General features: G+C 53.4%; 8 protein-coding genes across 8 annotated transcripts; 3 read left to right on the top strand and 5 right to left on the bottom strand.

Annotated features, from left to right (window-relative positions):
* Window positions 1-767: 767 nt before the first annotated feature.
* Window positions 768-1,532, bottom strand: J4E90_010021 (uncharacterized protein; the record flags this gene model as incomplete). Its single annotated transcript, XM_051439537.1, has 1 exon — window positions 768-1,532. The coding sequence occupies one exon, from the start codon at window positions 1,530-1,532 to the stop codon at window positions 768-770; it is 765 nt and encodes a 254-aa protein (XP_051286754.1).
* Window positions 1,533-4,684: 3,152 nt separating this feature from the next.
* J4E90_010020 (uncharacterized protein) lies at window positions 4,685-5,255 on the top strand (the record flags this gene model as incomplete). The annotated part of the gene is made up of 3 exons (XM_051439536.1): window positions 4,685-4,695; window positions 4,758-4,841; window positions 5,120-5,255. The coding sequence occupies 3 exons, from the start codon at window positions 4,685-4,687 to the stop codon at window positions 5,253-5,255; spliced, it is 231 nt and encodes a 76-aa protein (XP_051286753.1).
* Window positions 5,256-5,807: 552 nt separating this feature from the next.
* J4E90_010019 (uncharacterized protein) lies at window positions 5,808-6,638 on the bottom strand (the record flags this gene model as incomplete). The annotated part of the gene is made up of 3 exons (XM_051439535.1): window positions 5,808-5,846; window positions 5,909-6,301; window positions 6,390-6,638. 3 exons carry the CDS (start codon window positions 6,636-6,638, stop codon window positions 5,808-5,810), a joined length of 681 nt encoding a protein of 226 aa, XP_051286752.1.
* A 517-nt stretch (window positions 6,639-7,155) lies between these two features.
* Window positions 7,156-11,397, bottom strand: J4E90_010018 (uncharacterized protein; the record flags this gene model as incomplete). The annotated part of the gene is made up of 4 exons (XM_051439534.1): window positions 7,156-7,815; window positions 7,866-8,614; window positions 8,665-11,100; window positions 11,157-11,397. 4 exons carry the CDS (start codon window positions 11,395-11,397, stop codon window positions 7,156-7,158), a joined length of 4,086 nt encoding a protein of 1,361 aa, XP_051286751.1.
* Window positions 11,398-11,851: 454 nt separating this feature from the next.
* AIM41 (Altered inheritance of mitochondria protein 41 mitochondrial) lies at window positions 11,852-12,400 on the top strand (the record flags this gene model as incomplete). Its single annotated transcript, XM_051439533.1, has 1 exon — window positions 11,852-12,400. One exon carries the CDS (start codon window positions 11,852-11,854, stop codon window positions 12,398-12,400), a length of 549 nt encoding a protein of 182 aa, XP_051286750.1.
* A 999-nt stretch (window positions 12,401-13,399) lies between these two features.
* Window positions 13,400-15,051, top strand: J4E90_010016 (uncharacterized protein; the record flags this gene model as incomplete). The annotated part of the gene is made up of 3 exons (XM_051439532.1): window positions 13,400-14,332; window positions 14,378-14,459; window positions 14,507-15,051. 3 exons carry the CDS (start codon window positions 13,400-13,402, stop codon window positions 15,049-15,051), a joined length of 1,560 nt encoding a protein of 519 aa, XP_051286749.1.
* Window positions 15,052-15,751: 700 nt separating this feature from the next.
* On the bottom strand, window positions 15,752-17,706 carry J4E90_010015 (uncharacterized protein; the record flags this gene model as incomplete). The annotated part of the gene is made up of 7 exons (XM_051439531.1): window positions 15,752-16,258; window positions 16,314-16,649; window positions 16,695-17,101; window positions 17,150-17,322; window positions 17,375-17,398; window positions 17,446-17,516; window positions 17,563-17,706. The coding sequence occupies 7 exons, from the start codon at window positions 17,704-17,706 to the stop codon at window positions 15,752-15,754; spliced, it is 1,662 nt and encodes a 553-aa protein (XP_051286748.1).
* A 1,892-nt stretch (window positions 17,707-19,598) lies between these two features.
* Window positions 19,599-20,314, bottom strand: J4E90_010014 (uncharacterized protein; the record flags this gene model as incomplete). Its single annotated transcript, XM_051439530.1, has 2 exons — window positions 19,599-20,211; window positions 20,262-20,314. The coding sequence occupies 2 exons, from the start codon at window positions 20,312-20,314 to the stop codon at window positions 19,599-19,601; spliced, it is 666 nt and encodes a 221-aa protein (XP_051286747.1).
* Window positions 20,315-21,435: the final 1,121 nt, after the last annotated feature.

The raw sequence follows: 21,435 nt of genomic DNA, 5'->3' as shown, positions 1-21,435 counted from the left end.
TGACCTAATGATACAGTACAGTAGCGTCGTTATACCCAAGCGCCATGTGCTCCACCAGCATTGGACGCACCATTCCCGCAATACCGATCCCAAAGCGTATGTCTACCGTAACGCCACACCCGAAACAGCCCTGTATCATATACCAACCGCCGGTCATAATCGTTATCCTGTAGCCTTCATACGTATCCCAACGCCAAAATAACACACAAAAAACACAGCACAAACATGCCAGCGAACAGACGTTATCTCAACACCCAAACAACAATAGAAACGCAAGGAAAGCGATGTGAGGGGTAAAGCCTCGTACGACACGTCCGTTTTCGTGGACACCGCTGATTGGAGGACATGCCACTGCAATCTACCGTAAACAGCATCTGAAGAGCTTTGTCGGGCTTCTTGAGCGACTCGACAATATCGGTAGTAAGGCAGCGAGGGTGTACAGACTGCACAACAGACTGGTTGAGGGAACCAGTGTAACACATGGCATATGCGACTGGTTTTGGGCCGCATATATCGGTGGGCTGCACATGTGTTCTCGTGGTATGCGTCGACGTGGTACAGGTCTCGATGCGTTCCTTCCGAAGGGGCTGGACGTGTCCACCGGTCTATGTTGAGGAATGACCGGGCGATGTTGACATGCGCAAAGGCGCTACCGTTGGAGAGGGGAGAGATGTCGCTTTTGGAATACAGAAAATATCGTTTTGGAAATATCAGGGATATGAATGGAAAGCAAATACGACCCGAAAACACTGCGCTTTTTTTGTACGTTAGTAGAATATCTTGACGATCTTTTCGTCTGCCTCCTCTTCAGCCAGCATCCATAGCACGTTGACCTTTTTGGCCGTACCGCATCTCTCTTCGAAGTCGTCGCCTAGCTTCATGATGCAGCTAAAAGCTAGACTCCATCCGTTGACACCAGCGGCGTAAAAAGTCTCTGCAACTGCAGCCTCGCGGCTACCACACTTGACAAGCTTGTAGATCTGGCGGCCATTGAAGTGGGCGCCGTGAATGAAAGGATCGGCTGCTTGGCAGGTACTGAACACTAGACAGTAGACGAGAGGTGTGCTTTCAAGTGCTTCTGACTTGGCCTCAGTACATTGGTGACATGTCCCGGTGTCGTAGCCATCATCCATGGGATGATCAGCAACACACTCAAATATGTCGTCGTCGGTCGGTGTCGTCATGGCCGCCGAAGCCCACACTTTGGGCGTTTCAAGACTCACTGGTCTGGCATTGTGTAGAGGGAGTAGTTCACCCGGTGCGCGTCGATTTGCCTCGAGCGTCTTGACACTCCTGAGAAGCGCTTTGGTAGGCTTCTCGTACCAAATTTCAGAGCTTCCGTACTTGATAAGCCACTCGTACTCTTTGTAGTCTGCCGCACTAGCCGGATGAAGTGTCATGAAGACATTGCGTCTGAATGGCCCGATGCGAATTACACGGCTGGCGAAGTCGGAGATGGACTCGTTGGAGTACTGCTTTTGGATGAACTGGTTCGGGGTGTACACTTCCTCTCCTACACTGCATGGGTTCATGGTCAATGCGGGCGGAGGACCGGGTGGCGGGGGCGGGGGCTAGTATTGATCAGCAATGCATTGATCTGACCGCGTTCTGAACATACTGGGGGAGGAAGTGCTGAGGTCATCATCGGAGCGTTCATGAAGTCTGGTAATCCTGGTGGAGGTGGAGGCTGCTATTGTCAGCTTACGAGCATCCCACAAAGGGTATGTGGTAGATTGCATACAGGAGGTGGAGGAGGAGGCGGCTAAAGTACACAGTCAGATCAAGTTCTCGTTCTCTGGAATGGTTTCGAACTTACTGGATGAGGGATCTGAGAATTGAATCCTCCGGGGCCAAAGTGACAATCAACCGGCGGTGGCGGCGGTGGTGGTGGTGGTGGTGGAAATGGAGCAGCTTGTCCTGCAGTAGACGCCCCCAGACTGCTTTCTTCGTGCTTCGTCATATCTTCACTTCGTGTGTCCGAACTGAGAGACCAATCTGAGCCCTGGCGTTGCCGTGATGACCCACTCTCAGTCATCCGTTCTTTCATGTCCTCCTCTATTGGTATGGATGGAAGATTGCGTTCGGAAGAGCCGTGTTCGACTGGAGAGGAAGGCATCTCTACGGCAGAACGGGCCTCTTGTTGATACGGATTGAGATTTGCTTGTTTGCCGTTTGGTCTGGGTTCCGGAAGCGGTCGGGAAGACGAAAGGATTGGCATCGAGGTTGGATGCTCAACAAATACTATCTCATCAAATTCCATCTCGTAAAGCTATAGCTTTGGGGGAAACACTGATGGCTAAAACAGGAAACCGTCTCGGTATTTATGAAGAAGATTGTTGTACGGTATCAGTCGAAGGCATGCGCGAATAATAAAGCCGGTTGGATCACCAGACTAGAGGACCGAAAGTTTGGGAAGCTAGCAAGTAAGTGAAGTAATTCAGCCAGCGCAGGTAAAATCGTGGTCAAATTGCGTTGTGTGCCTCGAAAAAAAGCAAGGCACAGGTAGATATTATGCCCGGTGTCCTGTGGCTCAAAATGGGCCTCCCGTCCTCAAATCGGGCTGGCTATACAGCCCTTGCAAAAGAATCGGCGATTGAAAGACTTCCGAACAACTTTCGATTACAGGCATGTGGCGTCGATCAATTCGCCAATGTCCTACGAAGATGGTAGCACTGTTGTCGTACATGTACCACTCATCCACTGTAACGCTGAGCGCTTAGACCATGCCCTCGAAACCACCTGTCTATTCCCATTGATTTGATGCCTTGTCAACGAGGCTATAGAAGTACTGTACGAGGTTACGCACGGCTATGGAGCTTCGTGCAGAGAAGCTGTACTCGACCCTGTCATTCATCGCTTCACTTCGAGTGAGCCCAAAATACTCATCTCGGCTGGGCGATGACCGGCCGCATTTCGCCAAGATGATGAACCAAAGCTGACTAGGGTATCTGCAGATCAGGCCAATAGAGCATAATGATCGTATGCAGAATAAGGTTCGCAGTGTCTGGATGTTACCCGAGCCAGTAATGACGAGAGTCGAGTGAAGCAGTCGCTCATTATCGTACAACTTTTTTGCGGCTCCGCACGCATACTCGAAAGAACCGCGATAAAGACTCGAATCCTCTTTGCGAAGCATCTGGGAACGACGAGGCATCCCCTCGCCAAACAAGCGGTGAAAGGATAGGCCATCTCTACATTCTTGTGAAAACGAGTGTCCAATCCCATGGGCTGGTTGGAAGCAACCTTGATGGTATTGGACGCTCAAAAGTCTAGCACCGTACCCTGGTGCTATGCATGAAGCTGTGTATCTTATCTATCCTGTAGCATGCGATGCCGATACCTGGGGTCGGCTACAAACGAGGGGCCGAACATTGCCGATGCGTTCTCCGGATCTCGTCATCTTGAGGTCCAGAAATCGCAAACCAGCAATTGCATGGGTGAAAGGGAACCTGCCCCAGATGTGAGGGTGCGCAATTGCCCTTCGCCTTTGCAACATTGATGTGAGCCGCCCCTGGAAACCTTCCTGGACGGTCATGCAGACGCCGACAGCCACATGCATTCCATGTCACACCGCGTTATCGCTTCTGTACGCTAAGTTTGTGACCACCACGTCGAATGACTCGATACAAGGGAAGACGTATTTGTAGCCCTGAATGTATACAGCTCCGATATGCGGAACGTGGGGAGTTTCCAGTGTCCCGATGTACGGTTTTGTGGACAAGGCTGTCGGATGCAGGTACCATGGCTAAGTAGCCGAGGCAAGGCTGAGTATCCTGGATGTTGACCGGAATCGAACATCCATTTCAACCTTCCGAGTCTCAGTGTGGCTCATGAATACTCAACATGGAGGCCCAAGTAAGCTCTCCCAACGCCTGCCCTAGGCGTTCATCGTGCCTTAGTTGGACTGTGACCGAAGCCGCAGGTCCTCTGTCCAGGATAGTATCGCCCAGGGCCAGGGAAAGGCTCAAGGAAATATAGCCTGAAGTGATCCAGAAGGTCCAGATTCCCGTTAAGGCCTCCAGTCAGATTTTTGGCCAAGCTTGCAAAGCAAACTGATGAGAAAGTAAAGCAAGGAAGAAAGGGAGAGGAGTGCTCGTAGGTAGGAGTACGAGAGACCTTATAGACATGGAAACCCTGAGACATCAGACAAGATCAGGAGATCATGGAGGTGCTCCATACTTTTTGAGAGAAGAGTGAGGCTGACAGGAATGTAAAATGAAAAGAAGTGAGGCGCATCGATATTGTGAAGCATAACGATCTCCATGCTGGGCATGCTCGATCGGGCAAGAACGCGCAACGGCGGCAAGAGAGACTTGGAAACACGCGTAGGAGTTTTCTATGCCAGATGATCGCTACAGCGATAAGGAGGCGACGCAAGGAAAAGTTAGAAGGACTTGATGTTCAAACAAAGACTGCAGGACCTCGGAGCCTACTCCAGGTAACCATGTGGATTCCCACGTGACACCATCACGACGCGCCAAGCCTGGAAGCACGATCCGTAGCGTCATCGCAAGCTCGCAGCTCGCGACACCACGGCGAAGCCATCTCCACATCACGACATCCGCTCCCTCTACACGCACTTCACCATCCCCGAAGGTCGAACAAAACCTGACCGCCGCACCGCCACACGCAAACCCCCATAAACCATCTCACCCGCGCGTCACTTCCCAAACCACGACCTACAATGGCGAACGGGTCAGTTCCGCGATCCGCTCAACGAAGCTCTCCAACCCACAAAACCACTAACACACCCACAGCTGGGCACCAATCATCGGCCTCATCGTCACCGTCATCTTCTGCGGCGCCGCCTGGTTCCTAGCTCCCAAAGGCGAGAACCAAACGTATGTTCCCACCATCTCTTCGTCCAGCACCAAGTCACCACCCAAATCACCACCCGCACCCCCAAAGCCGTGTCTGCGCGACGAGAATGAGAATGCGCGAGAGAAGCTGCTAGCAGTGTGCAAGAAGCGCGGCGCAGGCGATGGGAGACGAGTCCGTTTCAGCAATGAGCATGAGACGAGCGAGGATGTGGACATCAACATCAACGACAGCGAGCTAAGACGAGCATTTTGAGATGCAAGGAGCAAGAGAGACACATTGGGCTAACTCCATCGGACAGGGTCTGGCGATCTACACTCGTTCTCTCTGCCGCGGCCATGTATATCATGTGGGCGATTACTTTCCTCGCACAACTTCATCCTCTTATCTCGCCTGTACGAAACGGTCTGCGACCGGAATACAATGGAGGGCGTTAGCGGAGCTCGACTGGGGATGCTAGACGCGCGGGGAATAGGCATTTGCACGTTGAAGGAATGATGGCTTGGGGTGGCTTGGACAAGACGAGATATAGGAAGCAGTAGGGCATATGCTGGAGAGATGCATATTGCTCTAGCAACTGCGTCCTGTCTGGCTCCCGTATCGAAAGCCATCGACAAAGGACGACGAGAGCAGTGCATTGCCGAATACTTGAGCGCATGTGTATAGTTGGCTTTTGGGCGTACTACGGAGTCTTTCTCGATTTGTACAAATATCAATTGGGGTATCATTGCTTTCCATCCAAACAAAACGCTCATAACCAACTTTCCCAAATCTCAATATGCCTTCAAGAAACACTGACCGCACCACTTGCCCACTCCCAAACACCCCCCAAAACAGTCCACTCCCTCCAATACCCCTCCCACCCCGTCCCCAACCCCGCCGCCCTCAAAATCCCCCATCCAACCGCCGTCCTCAGCCCCGCCCCTATCCCCACCAACACACCCGCCCTCACATACCCACAATCCATGAGTATCTCCAGCGCCGCAATATTATTCACGATAACCGCCCAACTCACCGCCGTAGCCGAGCTGGGTAAATCGTAGTCCCATATAATAAGCAGTATAGGAAACAATTTCGTGCAACTGCTCACCAGCAGTGCAGTCGATAGCGGTGTAGGGGAGTCGAAACTGGGTATACATCTCTGCCACAAGCGGCGGAGTGTCGAGCTGGGGAGGCGCGCAGCGTCGAAGGCGCAGAGGAGGCGGATGGGGAGGTGGAAGGCTAGTGTGCAGAGGGTGACGAGGCAGAGGAAGAATAGGTATTGGAGGCCTAGTGGGTGGGCTTGGAGGACTACGGCGTTTGTGATGCCGTCGTGGGGTGCGACGAGGGGGCTTGTGGATGTTGTGTTTAGGGCGGGTGAGGAGGGGGAGTAGGGTGTTGGGTGGTAGGGCGATGTGGGTGGGAGGGGCAGTTTTTCGATGCGCGCCCAGGTTAGGTAGACGTCGAAGAGGAGGAGGAGGATGCCTAGGCGGAGTATGGATCGCTGGAATCATGTTAGCTACTATTGTGTCTTCCAAATACCTTTGCTCACTACAGTAGCATCTCGGACAACGTTGATCGGCAATACGTACATCAAACCCCAACCGTCCCTCATGTTTCCCCAACCGATTAAACAGCAAGTGCCGATACACCTCTGCTTTGATCAACACGAGGTCGATGAAGAGGACTACGAAATCGTGCTCGACGTATTTGTCCGCGAATTTCTTGCATACGGGGCATTGGGTTAGGCGGACGCCTTTGCCGAGGGCGCGGTCGTCGGCTTTGGAGTAGGTCGTGTAGAGTGTGCGCACCGGGGTGCGGCATGAGATGCAGATTGGCATTGTGTGGGGGTTGGGACGGAGGATCGTGAGGTATGGAAGATGGGTTACATGGCGTGGCGATTCGGTCGGAAGTATTTGTTTGTCGCGGTGGGAGCTGTAAGATGTGGAGTATGGAGTCCGGGTACAAGTGTTGGAGAAGATGCGCAGAGTGACGATGCTTGGGAACGCGTATCGATACGGCGTTAACGTGAACCCTAAAGTCCGACAAATCGCTAGTTCCCAAAGCTCAACCTCACAACGTCTCACAGGTCCTATCAAATGTCCTTCCATTATAATACTTCATTCAAGAATACACTAGCCTTGATTATGCTCCGTCTTCGTCTTATGTCCTACAAGATGGGTTCAAATGCTTTTTACGCCAGTCACCGTCCCAATACTCATGCAACCTATTCAACGCCTCGCGCTGCAAGAATGCTAACGAAGAGAAACAACCCAAAATACACAATCATCGCTTTCTGTATATCTTCACAACGCTTCATCCGTGGCTCCTTCTACTTCCACCTCAGACCATGACTTCTCAGCGCGCAGCTTCTTCAAGAACAGCACTCAGATCCCGAGCACGTTGGATCCATGCCTGGTCGTCCATGTCGCGCCCCAAAACGTCGCTGCTTAAGATGATGCGCATCACCTCCGCTAAACCAATGGCGTTCTCAGGGCCGCCGAATAGTGCGCCAGTTCGTCTGCTTACTGCGCCCCATTGCTCCACAAGGTAGATAATCCACTTAACGAGCAGCTTGCGGTTTCGGCCAGCGAAAGGCTGTTCTTGCGCATACCACAGCGCTTCCAGTGTGGCAACCAGGCTTTCGAACGGCGCGTTAAGTTTGAGGAAAACGTCGATCGGCCACGTGAGATTGCTGTTGAGCGCGAGGTTCTGCGCATTCGGCGCATTGGCATCGTGTACGTAGAACTCGAGGTCGTACTGGAGGAGGAGTTGTAGGACGATATTGACGGGGAAGACGTTGTCGTTGAGGTTGGTTCGGTGACCAAGGTCCTCGACCTTCAACGCAACAATTTCCCAAGGCGCGCCCTGTCGGTCGGCGAGAGCGTTCCGGTGAGTTTGGTCGATGAGGTTAGTCCATGTCGACCGAATGTCTGGCACACTGCGGTAGTCGGCGGCGTGGTATATCAAAAGACATATATCGTAGTATGCTGCTTGGTCGGCGTAGTCGTGGTAGAGCTAACGCATCGTTAGTCAAGTCACCCCCAAAGAATTTTGCAACAACTTACTTCGTCAAGCGGGTGGATCTGGCCGTTGAGGTGGGCGATGACGTCCTCTCTCCGCTTACCGGAAAGACGCTCGTCACCCTTGATCCTCTGTAGCACATCGTCTTGAATGTTGGCAATGTCTAGGTGGTCGGTGATGTTTCGCAGAAGCTCCTGTCTTGACTGCCTGTTGCGGACTCCGTTCTCTGCGAAACCGTTCATCCGCGTCGAAGCATTCGCCTTTGCGCGCGACAAATACTCAATCCTCTTTTCCAGTGTCAAGGATAGGGTGCTCTTAGCAAGCTGGTATTGTGTCTCAGCAGCGCTGAGGTAGTCGTTGTAGTGGGCGTAGTAGCGCCACAACAGGTCCGCATGCGCGAGGTTCGTCTCCGAGCTTTGGCGCAGGTAGTCGACAACGAAAGGAGAATTGATTTCAAGCAACCGCTCAGCCCAACCGTTCTGCATGTACCAGTCGTACAGGTAGTTTTGGAAGACCTCGTCGTCTGAGTTGTTGATTTGCTCATACGCTTCATGCTTGCGACGCGTGACCGGGGAGATGACACCGTCGGGCACAGGGCCCTGGGTATTGTAGGCGTGGTCTACAGCTTCGATGACTTTGCAGATCAATGTGTAGCAAGAGGCACGCTTGTCAAAGTATTCTCGACGTGCGTCATTCGGATCGACGTTCTGTTCGCTCTTGTCTCGTACCCAAGACAGAGCTTTGTTACCGCGGTCCCACTCTTGCGCAACCTTCAAAGCAAGTCTAATAGCACCTAACCAACATATTAGTAGTGTCGAAGAATGGAATGTTAGGTAGACTTACCCGCATAGAACTCGAGCTGAATGTACTGATTGACTGTAGCAGCCAGGTTTTCGTAACTCAGACTCTTCGCCACTTGCTCGAACAATCTCAGACTGTCATTGAGCAGGATGCGCCCACGTTCGGCATTCGCACCAGAATCGGCGGCCTTCTTCAGACTCTCCTGTGCCTTGAAAATGACGACGTCGTCTGAGCTACAGAAGCTGCCACACTTTCTCCGCAGGGCTTCAGCAACAGATTCGACGTTAGAACCCTTGGCGATGTTACGGTTCACTATAGCCTTGACCAATTCCCTTGCAAGCTCTTTGCCCTCTTTGACAGAGAAAAGGCCTTGGAAGGTGAGTTGACGCACTCTCCCCTGTAACTGAGGATCCGGCAGAAGAACCAAGATGTCTTCTACGCGCTCCTCAAAGAGTACCAGAACGAAAGATATGCCTTCAACAATGTTGTTGATCATCTGCAACAAGCTAGTAAGCGCTCTGTTCTCGCCCTGAAGCTCAACCTCTTCTTGTCGCGACGATGCGCGTCCAAGCGCCTCTGGACCGGCCAGACCTTCAATGAAGGATCTGTTTGATTCAAGGAACTCCTGAAGTTGAGCCAACGAGCGTTGCACTTCCTGTAACTTGGTGATCGGATGTGTCGATGTGAGAACAGGCCCGGTGGGAGTGACAGCCTCCGTGATGATCGGGGTGTTCCAGATTGAACGGATAATGCGTGACACGTACATGGCGATACCATCGTGTCTTGGTGAAGCGCGGACATTCTCCACACTTAAGCCTTCGACGGTTGCGCTCTCTGTCAAATGTGCTTTGCCGCCAAATTCGATGAACACCCTGCGAGCGAAGTCAATGACCTCGGGATCGGTGACCTTTGCAATTCGCGAATCGGGTCCCACGTCTGAGCCTTGACCGCACGCAACCGCCAGAGCGGTAGCAGAAGTCTCAGCCAGGCCGTACTGCTTCGCCAGCTTGCGGATGTCGCCTTCAGCACCCTCGTGACCCCCATTCTTCACAATAGAAGCGAAGATATCGACAAGCCTCCTCCGTCGAACGGTTTCGATACCGGCTGATGTGATGATAGCGTATTCACTTAGGGGTTTGTCGAACTGGGTCGAAAGCTCGTTGCCAAATCCGAGCGGTTCATTCCTCGCTGAAAAGGGCTCTGACACCAGGCCGATATCCTGCACTCTGCCCATGAGTTCTGTGAACACACCAGTTTCGGTGTACCGCGGGGGCTCTGTGGTTTCGCGCTGGCCCAGCAATCCGGAGTGTGGAGCCGAGACGAACATGTGGTGGTTCTGATCGTTTGGCGCTAGGAGGACGAAAGAGAAGAAGGCGCCGGGCGCGTAACGGGTTGCGACAGTTGTCTCTCTGAGGTATCTCGACTCGAATCCAACCGCTGTACCACCCTGGTATGGCTGTACCTGAGTCGAATTGCTCTGCTGCGAGGGCTGACCGTCGTTGGGCGGGAAGCGGATGTGTCGTAGCTGCATGCTGTTAGGAGCGCTTGTGCTGTTCGAGTTCCACTGTCCTCCAGACGTTGTGCTCAAATACAGCCTACAGCCAGAGGATGTGATGGCCATCAGAGACAAGTTGTCCGCCTCTGTGCTTGAGATGGGTGTCAGGCCGATAATCTGCATCTTGTCCAGGACACCAGTGGGCCGCACAATGTGTCCGCACATTGTCTCGATTTGTGTTCGCGTCCGGGTGAGGGAGCTCTCCAAGACGTTGGGCGCGCGCATGTAGTAGACCTTGATGGTACCGTTGGTAGAAAGCGTGTATAGGACGTTCCGGGTATCGTCAATCACCATCTGCTGGATGCCAGCCTGTCGCGTAGGTCCGTAGAATGGTAGCGTGGGCAGGCCGATGGAGGTCGTTACGTGGTTCGTCTTGCTGCACTTGCTGGAAAACCACTTGTCTTCCTGCTGGTAGTTCAGCTCGTATACGTCCTCGGTCTGGCCGTCGCCGAAGAAGATGCGCCCCGTTGTTGACGAGCCGGCGATCGCAGTCACGTTGATTTTCCTGACCGAGGTCGATAGTCCCGTTCGATACATTGTGATGCCATGAACGCCTTCGGGTCCTCGCTGGCATTCCACCGCTATCAGGAAGATGTCGGATACGGTCGCGACTACGAGGAGGTATTCGATGGTGCCAACAAAGACACCGGGACGCGGCTTGACGAGCTTGACGCATGTGATGTTGCTGGGTTGCTCTTCGAAACCGACGAGTTCGGGGTTCGGATGTGTGTAGTCCCAGAGGTAGACCTGGTTGTCGACGACGACCCAGGCGTGGTTGATTTCGGCGAACAGGCCCATGCTCGTCGACATCTGCGTGTGGTCCACCTGCTCAAAGACGGCTTCTGGGAGTTTGTAGGACCGCAGCTTCTGAAAGGGCGCCCAGGCTGGGCTATTAGGGATCTCATACTCGCCAGAGATGCCCTCTACACGACCTTGTTAGCATCTCACCCAGATTCTGCCGCTATACCTGACTACTCACGTCCAATGTACGCCTCTAGCGCGGGAAACCTGTTATCCCGATCCAGCATGCTGTTTATGGTCCGCGATGCGCGATCGATGGGGCTCTCGGCGGGCGGTGCAGGCAGCGCTTGCTGTTGCTGCGGCTGTGGTTGCGACATGGAGCCAGTTCGTGTGAAGCCCGGCCGGTTGGGCGCGGGCGTGTTGACGAAGGCGCCGGGGGTGGGGCGTTGCGGCGTCGCAGGCGCCATCTGGAAGGCCATGATGGATTGCGTGTAGAGTCGAAGGGATGCGCTGGTCGTGGCCCGGGTGAGAGCGAGCTTCAGATGGAGGTTGGGGGAACGCGCCGGTGAGATGGCGTGCACATGAGCTGCGCGCGGATGCGTCGATGCAATAAAATTAAGAAAGGCGCGCCGAGAGAAAGATCAAAAAGGTGCTCTGGCGCAATTGCGACGCTGAGGCTCAGGTACAAGCTGCAAAAGTGACGGCGGTCCACAACAAAAGAGATGCTTGGCGCGCAGGGATGCTAGCTGTTCGCGTCTGAGCGCGTTGGTAGTCCAAACTTTTGTGCTTTCAACTTTCCATGTTTGGCTGACGACGTTCCATTACTCAACACATTCGCAATCCAGCACTTCAAATACATCTTCCGTGGTCGCTCCTTCTAGTTGTAATCGCTCCTACCTCACACGACTCCCACACTACAACGCAACAATCACCATGTCATTATTCCGCACAGCAATGCTGCAGAGGCAGCTCTTCACTCCCGCCCGCTCTCTATGCGTCCGCTACTCGTCTACTTCCGCATCAGAAAACGTTGTTCTCCCCCGCCTGCAATCCGACCTCAAGACGGCCATGCGCGCAAAGAACAAGCCTGCACTCAACACAATCCGTGCCCTGCAAGCCGAGATCATCAACGCATCAAAGACTGCCAAGCCAATCGAAACGGACGGAGCCCTCTACTCCCTCGTTCAAAAGCAGATCAAAGCCTCTTCGGCCTCAATTGAAGAGTTCCGAAATGCTAAGAGGGAGGACCTGGTCGAGAAAGAGCAGGCGCACCTGGATGTACTGAAGGGCTATGCGCAGGAGATCCCGCTAGTGGAGAACAGTGAGGTGGACGCGTTAGTCAAGAGCGTGATCGAAAGACTGGAGGAGGGCAAGAGGAGTTTTGGTAGCGTCATGGGTAAAGTCATGGGTGGTCTCAAGGGGCGGCCATTTGATCTAGAGTATGTCACCAAAAAGATCCAAGAAGCTGTTGGAGCCAAATAAGCGACAGAATGCGCTGAGTGGGATTGGACGGATTGTAGCATAACTGTACATCTATCATGTAGACTACGGACTCCTGTCCAAACGAGGTAACGAAAGAGACGGCCAGATTACGACACCGAAGAGTATCCGTCATCGTCGATTATTGCTTTTCCGTGGGGTTAGCAGATCCATCAACTTGGTACACACGTTCTTTGCGGGGTATCGCTACCATCGGTCTGTAAGCCCCCAGAACGTGGCAGCTGTGACAACCCAACATCCAAAAGTTTCGCCGAAAGCGTTGGGAACCTCTGTTCCCTTTGAGGCCCAAGCCGCAGCGTTGCAACGCTGTGAGCAGCCGTGGCTGAGGCTGCGCTAGGCGGTGAACTGCGCCGCGGTCCGCTTCCAAGCTCGTGCCCTGACGTCACCGCTTGTCAAGACTTCGTTCTGCGGACATGCATCCCATCCAATACGGCCGACGACCAGGAACTCACGGTAAGGATAGCCTGGTGTCTACAAAGGCCCTTTGGGCAACAAGACCAAGTATTTCCTCTCCCGATCATGGCGAAGAAGATGTCGAGATCTCACATGACAGCGGAAAATGCCCAACATCAGCCCGAGTCCACATTGATTCACATGAAACTGAACCATGGGGAACTCCGCGACAAATGAGAAACCATGTAACACCAGGGGTGCGTCCCTCAAGTCATGGCGCCGGTTAGCGCCCAGTCCAGATGCAGCCCTGGCATGATGCGCGAGCGCCGATGACGAAGCCCGTCGCGAATCCTGCATCTAAAGTTGGTCGCACCCACCCACCACCAATTCTCCGGCAGGCTTTGGATCCAAGACACTTATATTCTCGTGTGTCCGCTTGTTGCGCCGCCGTCAGTCTGTCGCATTCCCGTTGCCGTGCTTCCTAGCGCACACCTTATTCTCTTGTGACATCTTCCGACACATAACCGGCAGCCCCGCACCCTACTCCTACATCACCACCCATCGACGAGCCGCGCCTGACTACCCAATATGTCGGCGTACCGCTCTTCAACGGGCAATCTGGACCGCTTTGACGAGCCGCCTCGTGGCGGTCCCCAGCGATGGGATCGCGACAGGTTTGAGAGCATGCGAAGGGGACCTCCTCCTCCGCCACCACCGGGCGGAAGTGTGGCTGGCGGTAGCAGCCGTGGTGGTCGCGACGATTACGATCACTACCGCTTCCAAGAGCACGATCGTTTCCCCGGAGGCCATCGTGACATCGATTTCCATGAAGACCGCGCACGCCGAGGCCCCGCTGTCATGGAGAGAGAACGCTACCACGAAGAAGATCGGTTCGACCGCCCCCATCGCCGCGCTCCCTCTGAGATGTTCCACGAGCCAACTCCCTCTGAAATTGCCAACCAAGCGCTTGCCCCCTACCGCCGCAGGTCCGTCATCGACAAGGACATCAACATCGATATCGACATCAACGAGCGCCGGCCAGCCCCTCGCCCGCCAAGGCCGTCACGGCCGCAGTTCATGCGCCGTCAATCATCTCTCGACACTTTTGACCGCAAACCCCTGCCACGCTATGGCGACGTAGAGAGGTACGAGAGGTACGAAGACCACGAGTGGCGTCCACCAGCCAACGTTCCCATTCCACTTCCTATCCGCGAGCGTCGCCGATCACCACCTCGTCGTTTCCACGAGGAAGATGACTTTGAAGAGATCCGATACGACGACCGTGGCGGAAGGGGCCGGGAACGAGAAGACTACCGCGAAGTTGAAGTTCACCGCGAGAAGAGCCGAGTCCGAAGAAGCAAGAGTGTAGCAGCCAAGTCGACACGTAGCTCTTCCATCTCCAGCTTTGAGGAAATCCAGCCTTCCCGAGCCACCTGGGGCAAGAAGGGCAAGACGAGACTCCCCAAGCGCCTGGTCAAGAAGCAAGCCGTTATCGACTTGGGCTACCCATACGAAGAAGAGGTATGCCATCTGCACGCATTATTGGAATGTCACTGATTATAGTAGGACGACTTCATCGTTGTTACCCGAGCACTCGAGAAAGAGCACATTGACGAGGTCATCAAGATCAGCGAGAACTACAAAGAGGGTACGTATCCGCCAATATCCTTACAACACTTTTCTAACCGTGAGCAGAGAAAATCACATACGTCTACGAGGAGAAGGTGGAGGACGCCCCACCGCCACCACCCTCCATTGCACCACCAGCCTCAGTCATCGCACCTCCACCACCACCCCCTCAAGAATTCCAGCCTCCGCCGCCATCAGTCGTCCACGCACCTCCTCCACCCCCACAATCAGTATACCAACAACCCCCACCCCAAGTAATATACGCCCCATCCCACCACGCGCCAACCGTCTACGCCCCCTCAGAGCGCGCCCCCTCCCCCTCCATCCACGAACACGAGCGCTACGTCGAAATCGACCGCTCAGCCGCCATCCACGGCCCGGCCACAGCCTTCCTCCCCGAAGGCCGACAACTCGTACGCCGCGACGACCGGCGCTCCGAGCGCGAGATCCGCGACGAAATCCGTTTCCTCGAGGAAGAGCGCCGCATGCTCAAGTATGAGCGCGAGGGCGACCGCGAGTATGAGTTTGTCGAGCGTACGCCCCGCAAGGAGGTTATGCGCGTTGACAGAGACCGGAAGGGTAGGTTAGCCCTTGTTCGCTCGGCCCATTAGCACTTCTTTGAACGGCTCGTTGATTCTTCTGGTAGTTCTGGTTCGAAAGGATAAACCGAATCCTAAGATTGTGGCGTTGGCTATGGGGGCGCTTTCTTAAGCTTGGGATTTCAACACGGTTTTGGAGTGGAAAAGTGGCAGGGCATCTGGATGCTTCTGTCTGGAAGTTGGAGGTGGGTGGAGATGGGGCTGTTGATGCAGCATTCTTTTCTTTGATGTTTTTTATGAGTTACGGCCGGTTATCTGGATTCTTCTTCTTCTTCTTTTCTCACGCTCTATTGCACATGAGTACTATTTTGGCTTTGAAAGGCGCGCATATACAGGCAAATGTCATCATGCTATGAGTTATGTATGATAACGAATGATTATGATTACGACTTCTCGTTCCAATCGGTGTATAGTGAGAGAAGTTTTGAGAGGGTTGTCTGAGCTAGTGTAGAAAGGCATTGGCAGCTCTTCAAGACCTCACAGGTATGGAAGGCAAGTTTCATTACATTGTTCGTAAGTCATGTCGGGTTGATGGGTATTTCCAGTCTATATATACCGCGCTTTTGTTGAGCCTCAACTGCAAGCCTTAATGTCCCGGAACTTTTCACCTAGCATACACTACACAGCAGTAACTCTCGAGAGCCTTCCTCCGGTACGTTGTCTCACTGCACACTGATCCTACAGGTGCCAGATAGCCTCACTCCGAACCCCATCACAATACATGAGGATCCACTTCGACAATCGGCCCAGTATACGACTTCTTGGCAAACAACAAGTAGTACGCCACGCTAAATGCGGCCACCGCCCCCGTCACCACACCCGCCCAATTCATATTTACTAGATCCGGATGGGGCTGGCTAGGCCAGAAGCTGAAGAAGATGATGAGAGTAAGGTAGCAAATAGCAACGACATTGTTAGCAACGCCCCATGCACCCTTGAGACGCCACGGACCCCAGGTCAGACTGCGGTCGTACGCTTCGTCTACTTGCGCTTCGTTGAAGATGGTAAGCGAAGAGTCCGGGTTGTCTAGGTCACCGCGGACGCGGCGCCAAAGGAGGAGGCCGATGGCGAGGAGGTAGGAGAGGTAGAAACCTTCTAGGACGAGGGAGATTGTGCCATTGAAGGCGGCGCTGTTGCCGATGTTGATGAGGGCGAGGAGGGCGGCAAAGACGGTTACGACGAGGATGGAGACGACGGGGATGGTGCTGCGTTTATCGATCTATGGGGTATTAGTGGATGCGTTTAGGTAGTAGTGCAACGAGTCATGAACTTACCATACTGAGAGCGCGAGAGAAAGGAAGGCCGCGGTCTCGGGCGAACGACCATGTCATACGCGATGCAGCTGCAAGGCACCCCATTGCACTGCAGAATTCGAGTAGGACGATGATTGCAACCATGACTGTAGCACCGGCCTCGGAACCGACCGCCTGTGTGAAGATGCGGAGGAAAGGCGCGGTTGTCGCTTTTTGGTCGTTGAGTAAGCCTGTGATATCGTGGGCGCTGAAGAGAACGGCGAAGAGCATTCCTAATGCCAATGTGCCGTTGATGACGAGACTGAGAAGCATTGAACGTGGAACGTCGGTACTGGCATTCTTGACCTCTTCAGACATCTAATTCGTTAGCAATGAAAGACAGATTGGGAATGTTGAGCTTACATGGACGACTGAGTCTGTTCCGACGAATGCCAAAGCATTGCCCTGTAGTCCCACAAAGAAGGCCAGAGCCTGCGTGCTCCACTTTCCTTCATTGTGAAACATCGTGAAGATCTTCTCGGCCGAATTGTGGCTCGATGGCAAGTAGATCAGCGGTACTAGGATGCCAAAGAAGCCAAGGATGTGGACGATGAGGACGACGACTTCGATCGTGGGAAGCGCTCCGCTTATAAAGACGTTGATGAAGACACACAAGAGCAGTATGCCCCAGAGAAGCAGCGTGCCGTGCCAGCCTTCGCGGACATATGTGCCCTCGAGGTCGTTCAGACTGACCAACTGCAGGATTAAGTCGGCTACGAAGTAGCATACGGAAGTAAGAGCTGCGATCCATCCGATGACAGTGAGCCAACCTAAGATAATTAACATGATTGGAATGGCTTGAAAGTGGACGAACTCACCAGTCACGTAACTAAGAAACTTCCTGTTTGAGCGCGGCGCCAGTAAAGAGACCCAGTGATATTGGCCACCAGAAGTTGGGACGGCGCTTGCAAGTTCACCGATGCAGACGAAGACAGAAAAGTTGCCCAGCCATATCAATATGAAGCCGTAAATGAGGCCGGCGGGTCCGCCGCTGTAATTACATCGTTAGTTGCTGCCGACTTCCTGTATAAATGGGTGCTTACTTCTGGAAGCCTATCGAAAAGATACTGCCACGACGTCAGCAAAGTAAATGGTGTCAGTCACGTTCACTTACACAAGCAGAGTCTCCCAAGTGCACATCAACCCACAAGAGAGACCCGTCATCGACACCAGTCCGAAGCGACGCTACCATGATCAGACCGAGCAGACGTATTGGCAAGTCAGCGCCTACCTTCAGCACCTGCTTCTTTCCGACTTTAGCCAATTCATATCTGTCGTTATCGAACTGCCGGCCTTTGCCTTCCGAAACGGAGCCCCGGCCCCTCGGCCGCAGAGGCTCATGGTTGAACCTCTGTAGTTCGATATGCTTCTCCATGATAGCCTTGGTTCCAGCTTTTCAATCCGAGGCGTGTTGAGCAACAAGACGGATACGACCGCAGTACGTAGTAACAAATGTCGGGCAAGCAGGTGGACCAGAAAAGGAAAGAAGATACCCAGAAGGTGGGTCGTGATACAGGACGCATGCAATGCAAGTAAATCTCGATATATATCTCTTCCAGAGGTAACGTGCGCCATGTGCAGATGTCCACGGGTGGATGCGGTAGTACGGTGATCGCCGGCAAAGACGGTAGTGAGGTCGGTCTAGGAGGCGGTTGCTCGGCAATGCAACTAAGCGTCCGAGTGAAAGACACCAAGCCAACGTTTCGCACCGCAAAGGCAGTTGTAGGCTCTCTGCAGTGACGGCGGCAGCTCGCAAGTCGACGTATCGCACTGCAGTCGTAGTTTCAGAGGGCACCCCACAGTGAAACGGGCGTTGATTGGTGCCTCGGTCGCACACCATTGGGTGCCTAACCTGCGCAAAGCGGTGACATGCATTCCTGCAGACCCCTTGTTCGTATGCATAAAGTGTGGCAGAGGCGAAATTAACATTCCCCAGTCTTCGCGTGTTTGTCAAACGGCATGGTCGATGCTGGAACGGACAGATGTGTGTTTGCACCGGGGTGTCGCGCGTTGCATATGCCCATGAAAGAGGCGTTCGTACCTCCCGAACTCAGCAGTAGATCATGATGGCTTACAATCGCGAAAAGGGGTTCAGAGCGTCATTCGTCGCTGCATGTCACTCAGCGTGCAACATTGGGCCGCCGTAGTCTCCCTTCGGCATGCTGATCGAGGGTAGAGCATGCGGCATGTGGTCACAATAACGGCTGTCATACCGTTGTAGTCGAAGGCATAGACCTCCCGGCAGATTGTCCGTGGCACGAATTGGACGATGAGCGGTGCGGTGGTTGGGGAATGAGGGAAGACGGAAGGGGTGGCTCCGGGGTTCATTCCATCTTGTGTGACGCTAGTTAGTAATCGACCGCCCATGTGGGAAGTCGCCTCCTCCATCCGTGCACGCATTCTCAACGGCTATCATGACGCATCGCGATATCTGTTCCAGCATTCCAAACGACTCGTGTGGTGCTTTTGTGTCCTAGAGGTTCCATGCCAGCAGAGAATGTGTTACCAGAACACAACCAGGCCGATCTCAATGTGGCGTCTAGCAATTCTGTCCCTTGCACAGAGTTCACTACCATCACCTGCACGCCTCAGCGTGACTCTCAGACATCGTACTATTGTCGGGAACCTGCGCAGATGCAGTTCACGCGTGTTGCATCTCGATCTACTCTTAGAGGCTGACATATGCAGCCACAGGCATGCCGCGTTACATCTCCTAGCAGAACTCCAAGTGCGGCATGCTACAGGGGGCGAAAGCCCAAAAAGACGCACGACTTCCTGTTGACTGGAGCAAGCGTGGGGCTAACTTGAATGCCGACTTGGTATCGGGCTTGACCCACCTCGCGTGCAAGTTAAACTCATTCAAGGTTCTCTAGCCTATAAGCAATTTCGACTGGGTACTCGCAGCTAAGTGGCATATCAGTTCCAAACCTTCAGACGGATAGTTGCAATTGGAATCAGCTCACTAATCTTCAAGGCTGATACCCGTGCGTGAGCCACGCGACGATTGGCACTGCAAAACCTTCGCACAGCTTCACAGGCCAACGGGGATACCACATCGCCGGAGCATTGACTGTAATCTCAAGCGTATGATGTCACATTATTCAGGCATTTCGACGTCGACAATGATCAACAAACGTGTCGTAATTCTTTTGACACAGTGAAAGAATCATGAAGATCGTACAGCATTGGATTGGTTGGATTTCAGCACCAGATCAATGGATATAGAACTCTTGATGCTACCGCAAACGCACCCGTAACGAGCGAACATCAACGCAAAATCGCAATCTCATCACTGGACGCATCGCCACGCTTTGCTCCTACGTCTTCCCACTCCGCACTAACAACAGTAGTCTTCAGGATCTTCGGAAAGCTTCCCGTACTTGCAGTCTCCCACCTCTTATCATCCCACCGCTTCTCGTCTCCGTCCTTGTGATGTGCAGCTGTTATCTCAACATCTATTTCGCCGTCAGGTCGCGGAGGGCCTCCAGGGATGCCCGATGCAGAATTGGCATTTGTCGTTCTATTGTGCGAGAGTGTTGGTAGGAAGCGTTTGAGCCCGCCACCTTCCACCTGACTCTTCCGGCTATGTTTTGTTCCGCCACCGACTTTCGAAGCTATGCTGGAGAGCTGATACGAATTGCTTTTGGTGCGCGAGTAGCCGTGCTCTGTGGTCGTACCTCGGCGTCGGATGTCGTCGGTACCGTAGAGACCTGATGGGACGTGCTCCAGAAGCGGTCGTAGGTAGGGTACGCATGATGTTAGGATGGTGATGCATTCAATGATCTGAGTGACGAGTGTCCATGTCCAGAGGTCTTTCGTCGGGTTGGGTGAAGCGAAGCCGTGGAGGAACGCCATCTGGGCGGCGGTTGCTGCGATATCTCTGTGGCATATTAGTAGGTGACTACTGTGATATATATATGCAGAACTTACAGTGATCGTGCGCCGAAGAACGTCAAGATCGTAACTTTCTTGCTCGTACTCATTTGTAGCGTCATGATAACGTGAACCGGGAACAGTATGAGTGCCAAATCCGTCAGTATGTTCACGACGCCCACGGACTGCCAAAAAGCGGCCTCCTCGAAGTGTCAGCAATTTCAATGAAGACGGCAGAATTCTTGCATACCAAGTCGAAGCATCTCCCTCCTCTCTCAAGGAAGCGCCATGGCTCTTCAGCGCCGCACTGAAACGCAGACACAAGTCCGGATAGGATGCTCCAAGAAGCGATGAAGACGGTGAGTAGCAAGCCTAAGGTCCGGTGTAGTTTTGATGCGGTCAGAATCTTTAGCAGCGAGATGATGGACAACTTTGCGAAACATAGAGTTGCGATGTAGAGCAGCTTGTTCGCATACTCGGCCTACAAAATAACTTAGCAGAATATCAATGTAGTCAACAGTCACTAAGCCGCTTACTTTCTGATACGCCAAGATCTGATCCTCAGTCAACAGCAGGATGTCTCGCCCAAGGCCATGACCTGTCTGGGCACTGACAGAGACACCAGAACCTATAGTCGCAATCTATTCCCCATCAGTCAGCAAAAGCGGGATTCGAAACGATAATCCAGCTCAATCAAACGTGACGTACCAAAGCCAACAAGACAAAACCATCATCAATGTCTAAGTTCCGCCTCAACGCCCGCTTGGTAACAAGCCTAGTCAGGACCGCCAACGCGGAGGTAATCAAGAGAACCCACGTAACCACATTGATGTACGGACCGACATCCGCGCTGCTTCCCGGTTCGCGCGGGAGGGGATGATGGGAAGAAGCAAAAAGAGATTGCGGCATCATTGCATCGTCTCCGAGGTTAGAATGGCTAGATACCGACGAAGTGAGTGCGCCAGTAATAGGTAGCGAGGTATTATGCGCGGCCTATCACGCGCCAGAAGAGACAAGAAAAGGCGTGCAAACAGGCCGTTTGTTCGTTTGTATAAAGTTAGAGCTTACAAACGCGCTCAACCGTCTAATACCGACATGATGTGCAAGTAATGTGGAGTTGCGAGCTGCCACAGTGAAGGTAACCTGCATTGAGGGCTCGCTCACAATCAACATAGCACACGCTGTCGTTATCCGCTCTTAATCTTGGATAGAGACACTTGCAAACAAGCGA

This window comes from Alternaria incomplexa (assembly GCF_024043165.1).
Source record: "Alternaria incomplexa strain BMP 0042 chromosome Unknown scaffold_18, whole genome shotgun sequence".
Classification (NCBI taxonomy): Eukaryota; Fungi; Ascomycota; class Dothideomycetes; order Pleosporales; family Pleosporaceae; genus Alternaria; species Alternaria incomplexa.
Note: the sequence above shows the minus strand (reverse complement) of the source record. Positions and strands in the feature narration are given on the sequence as shown.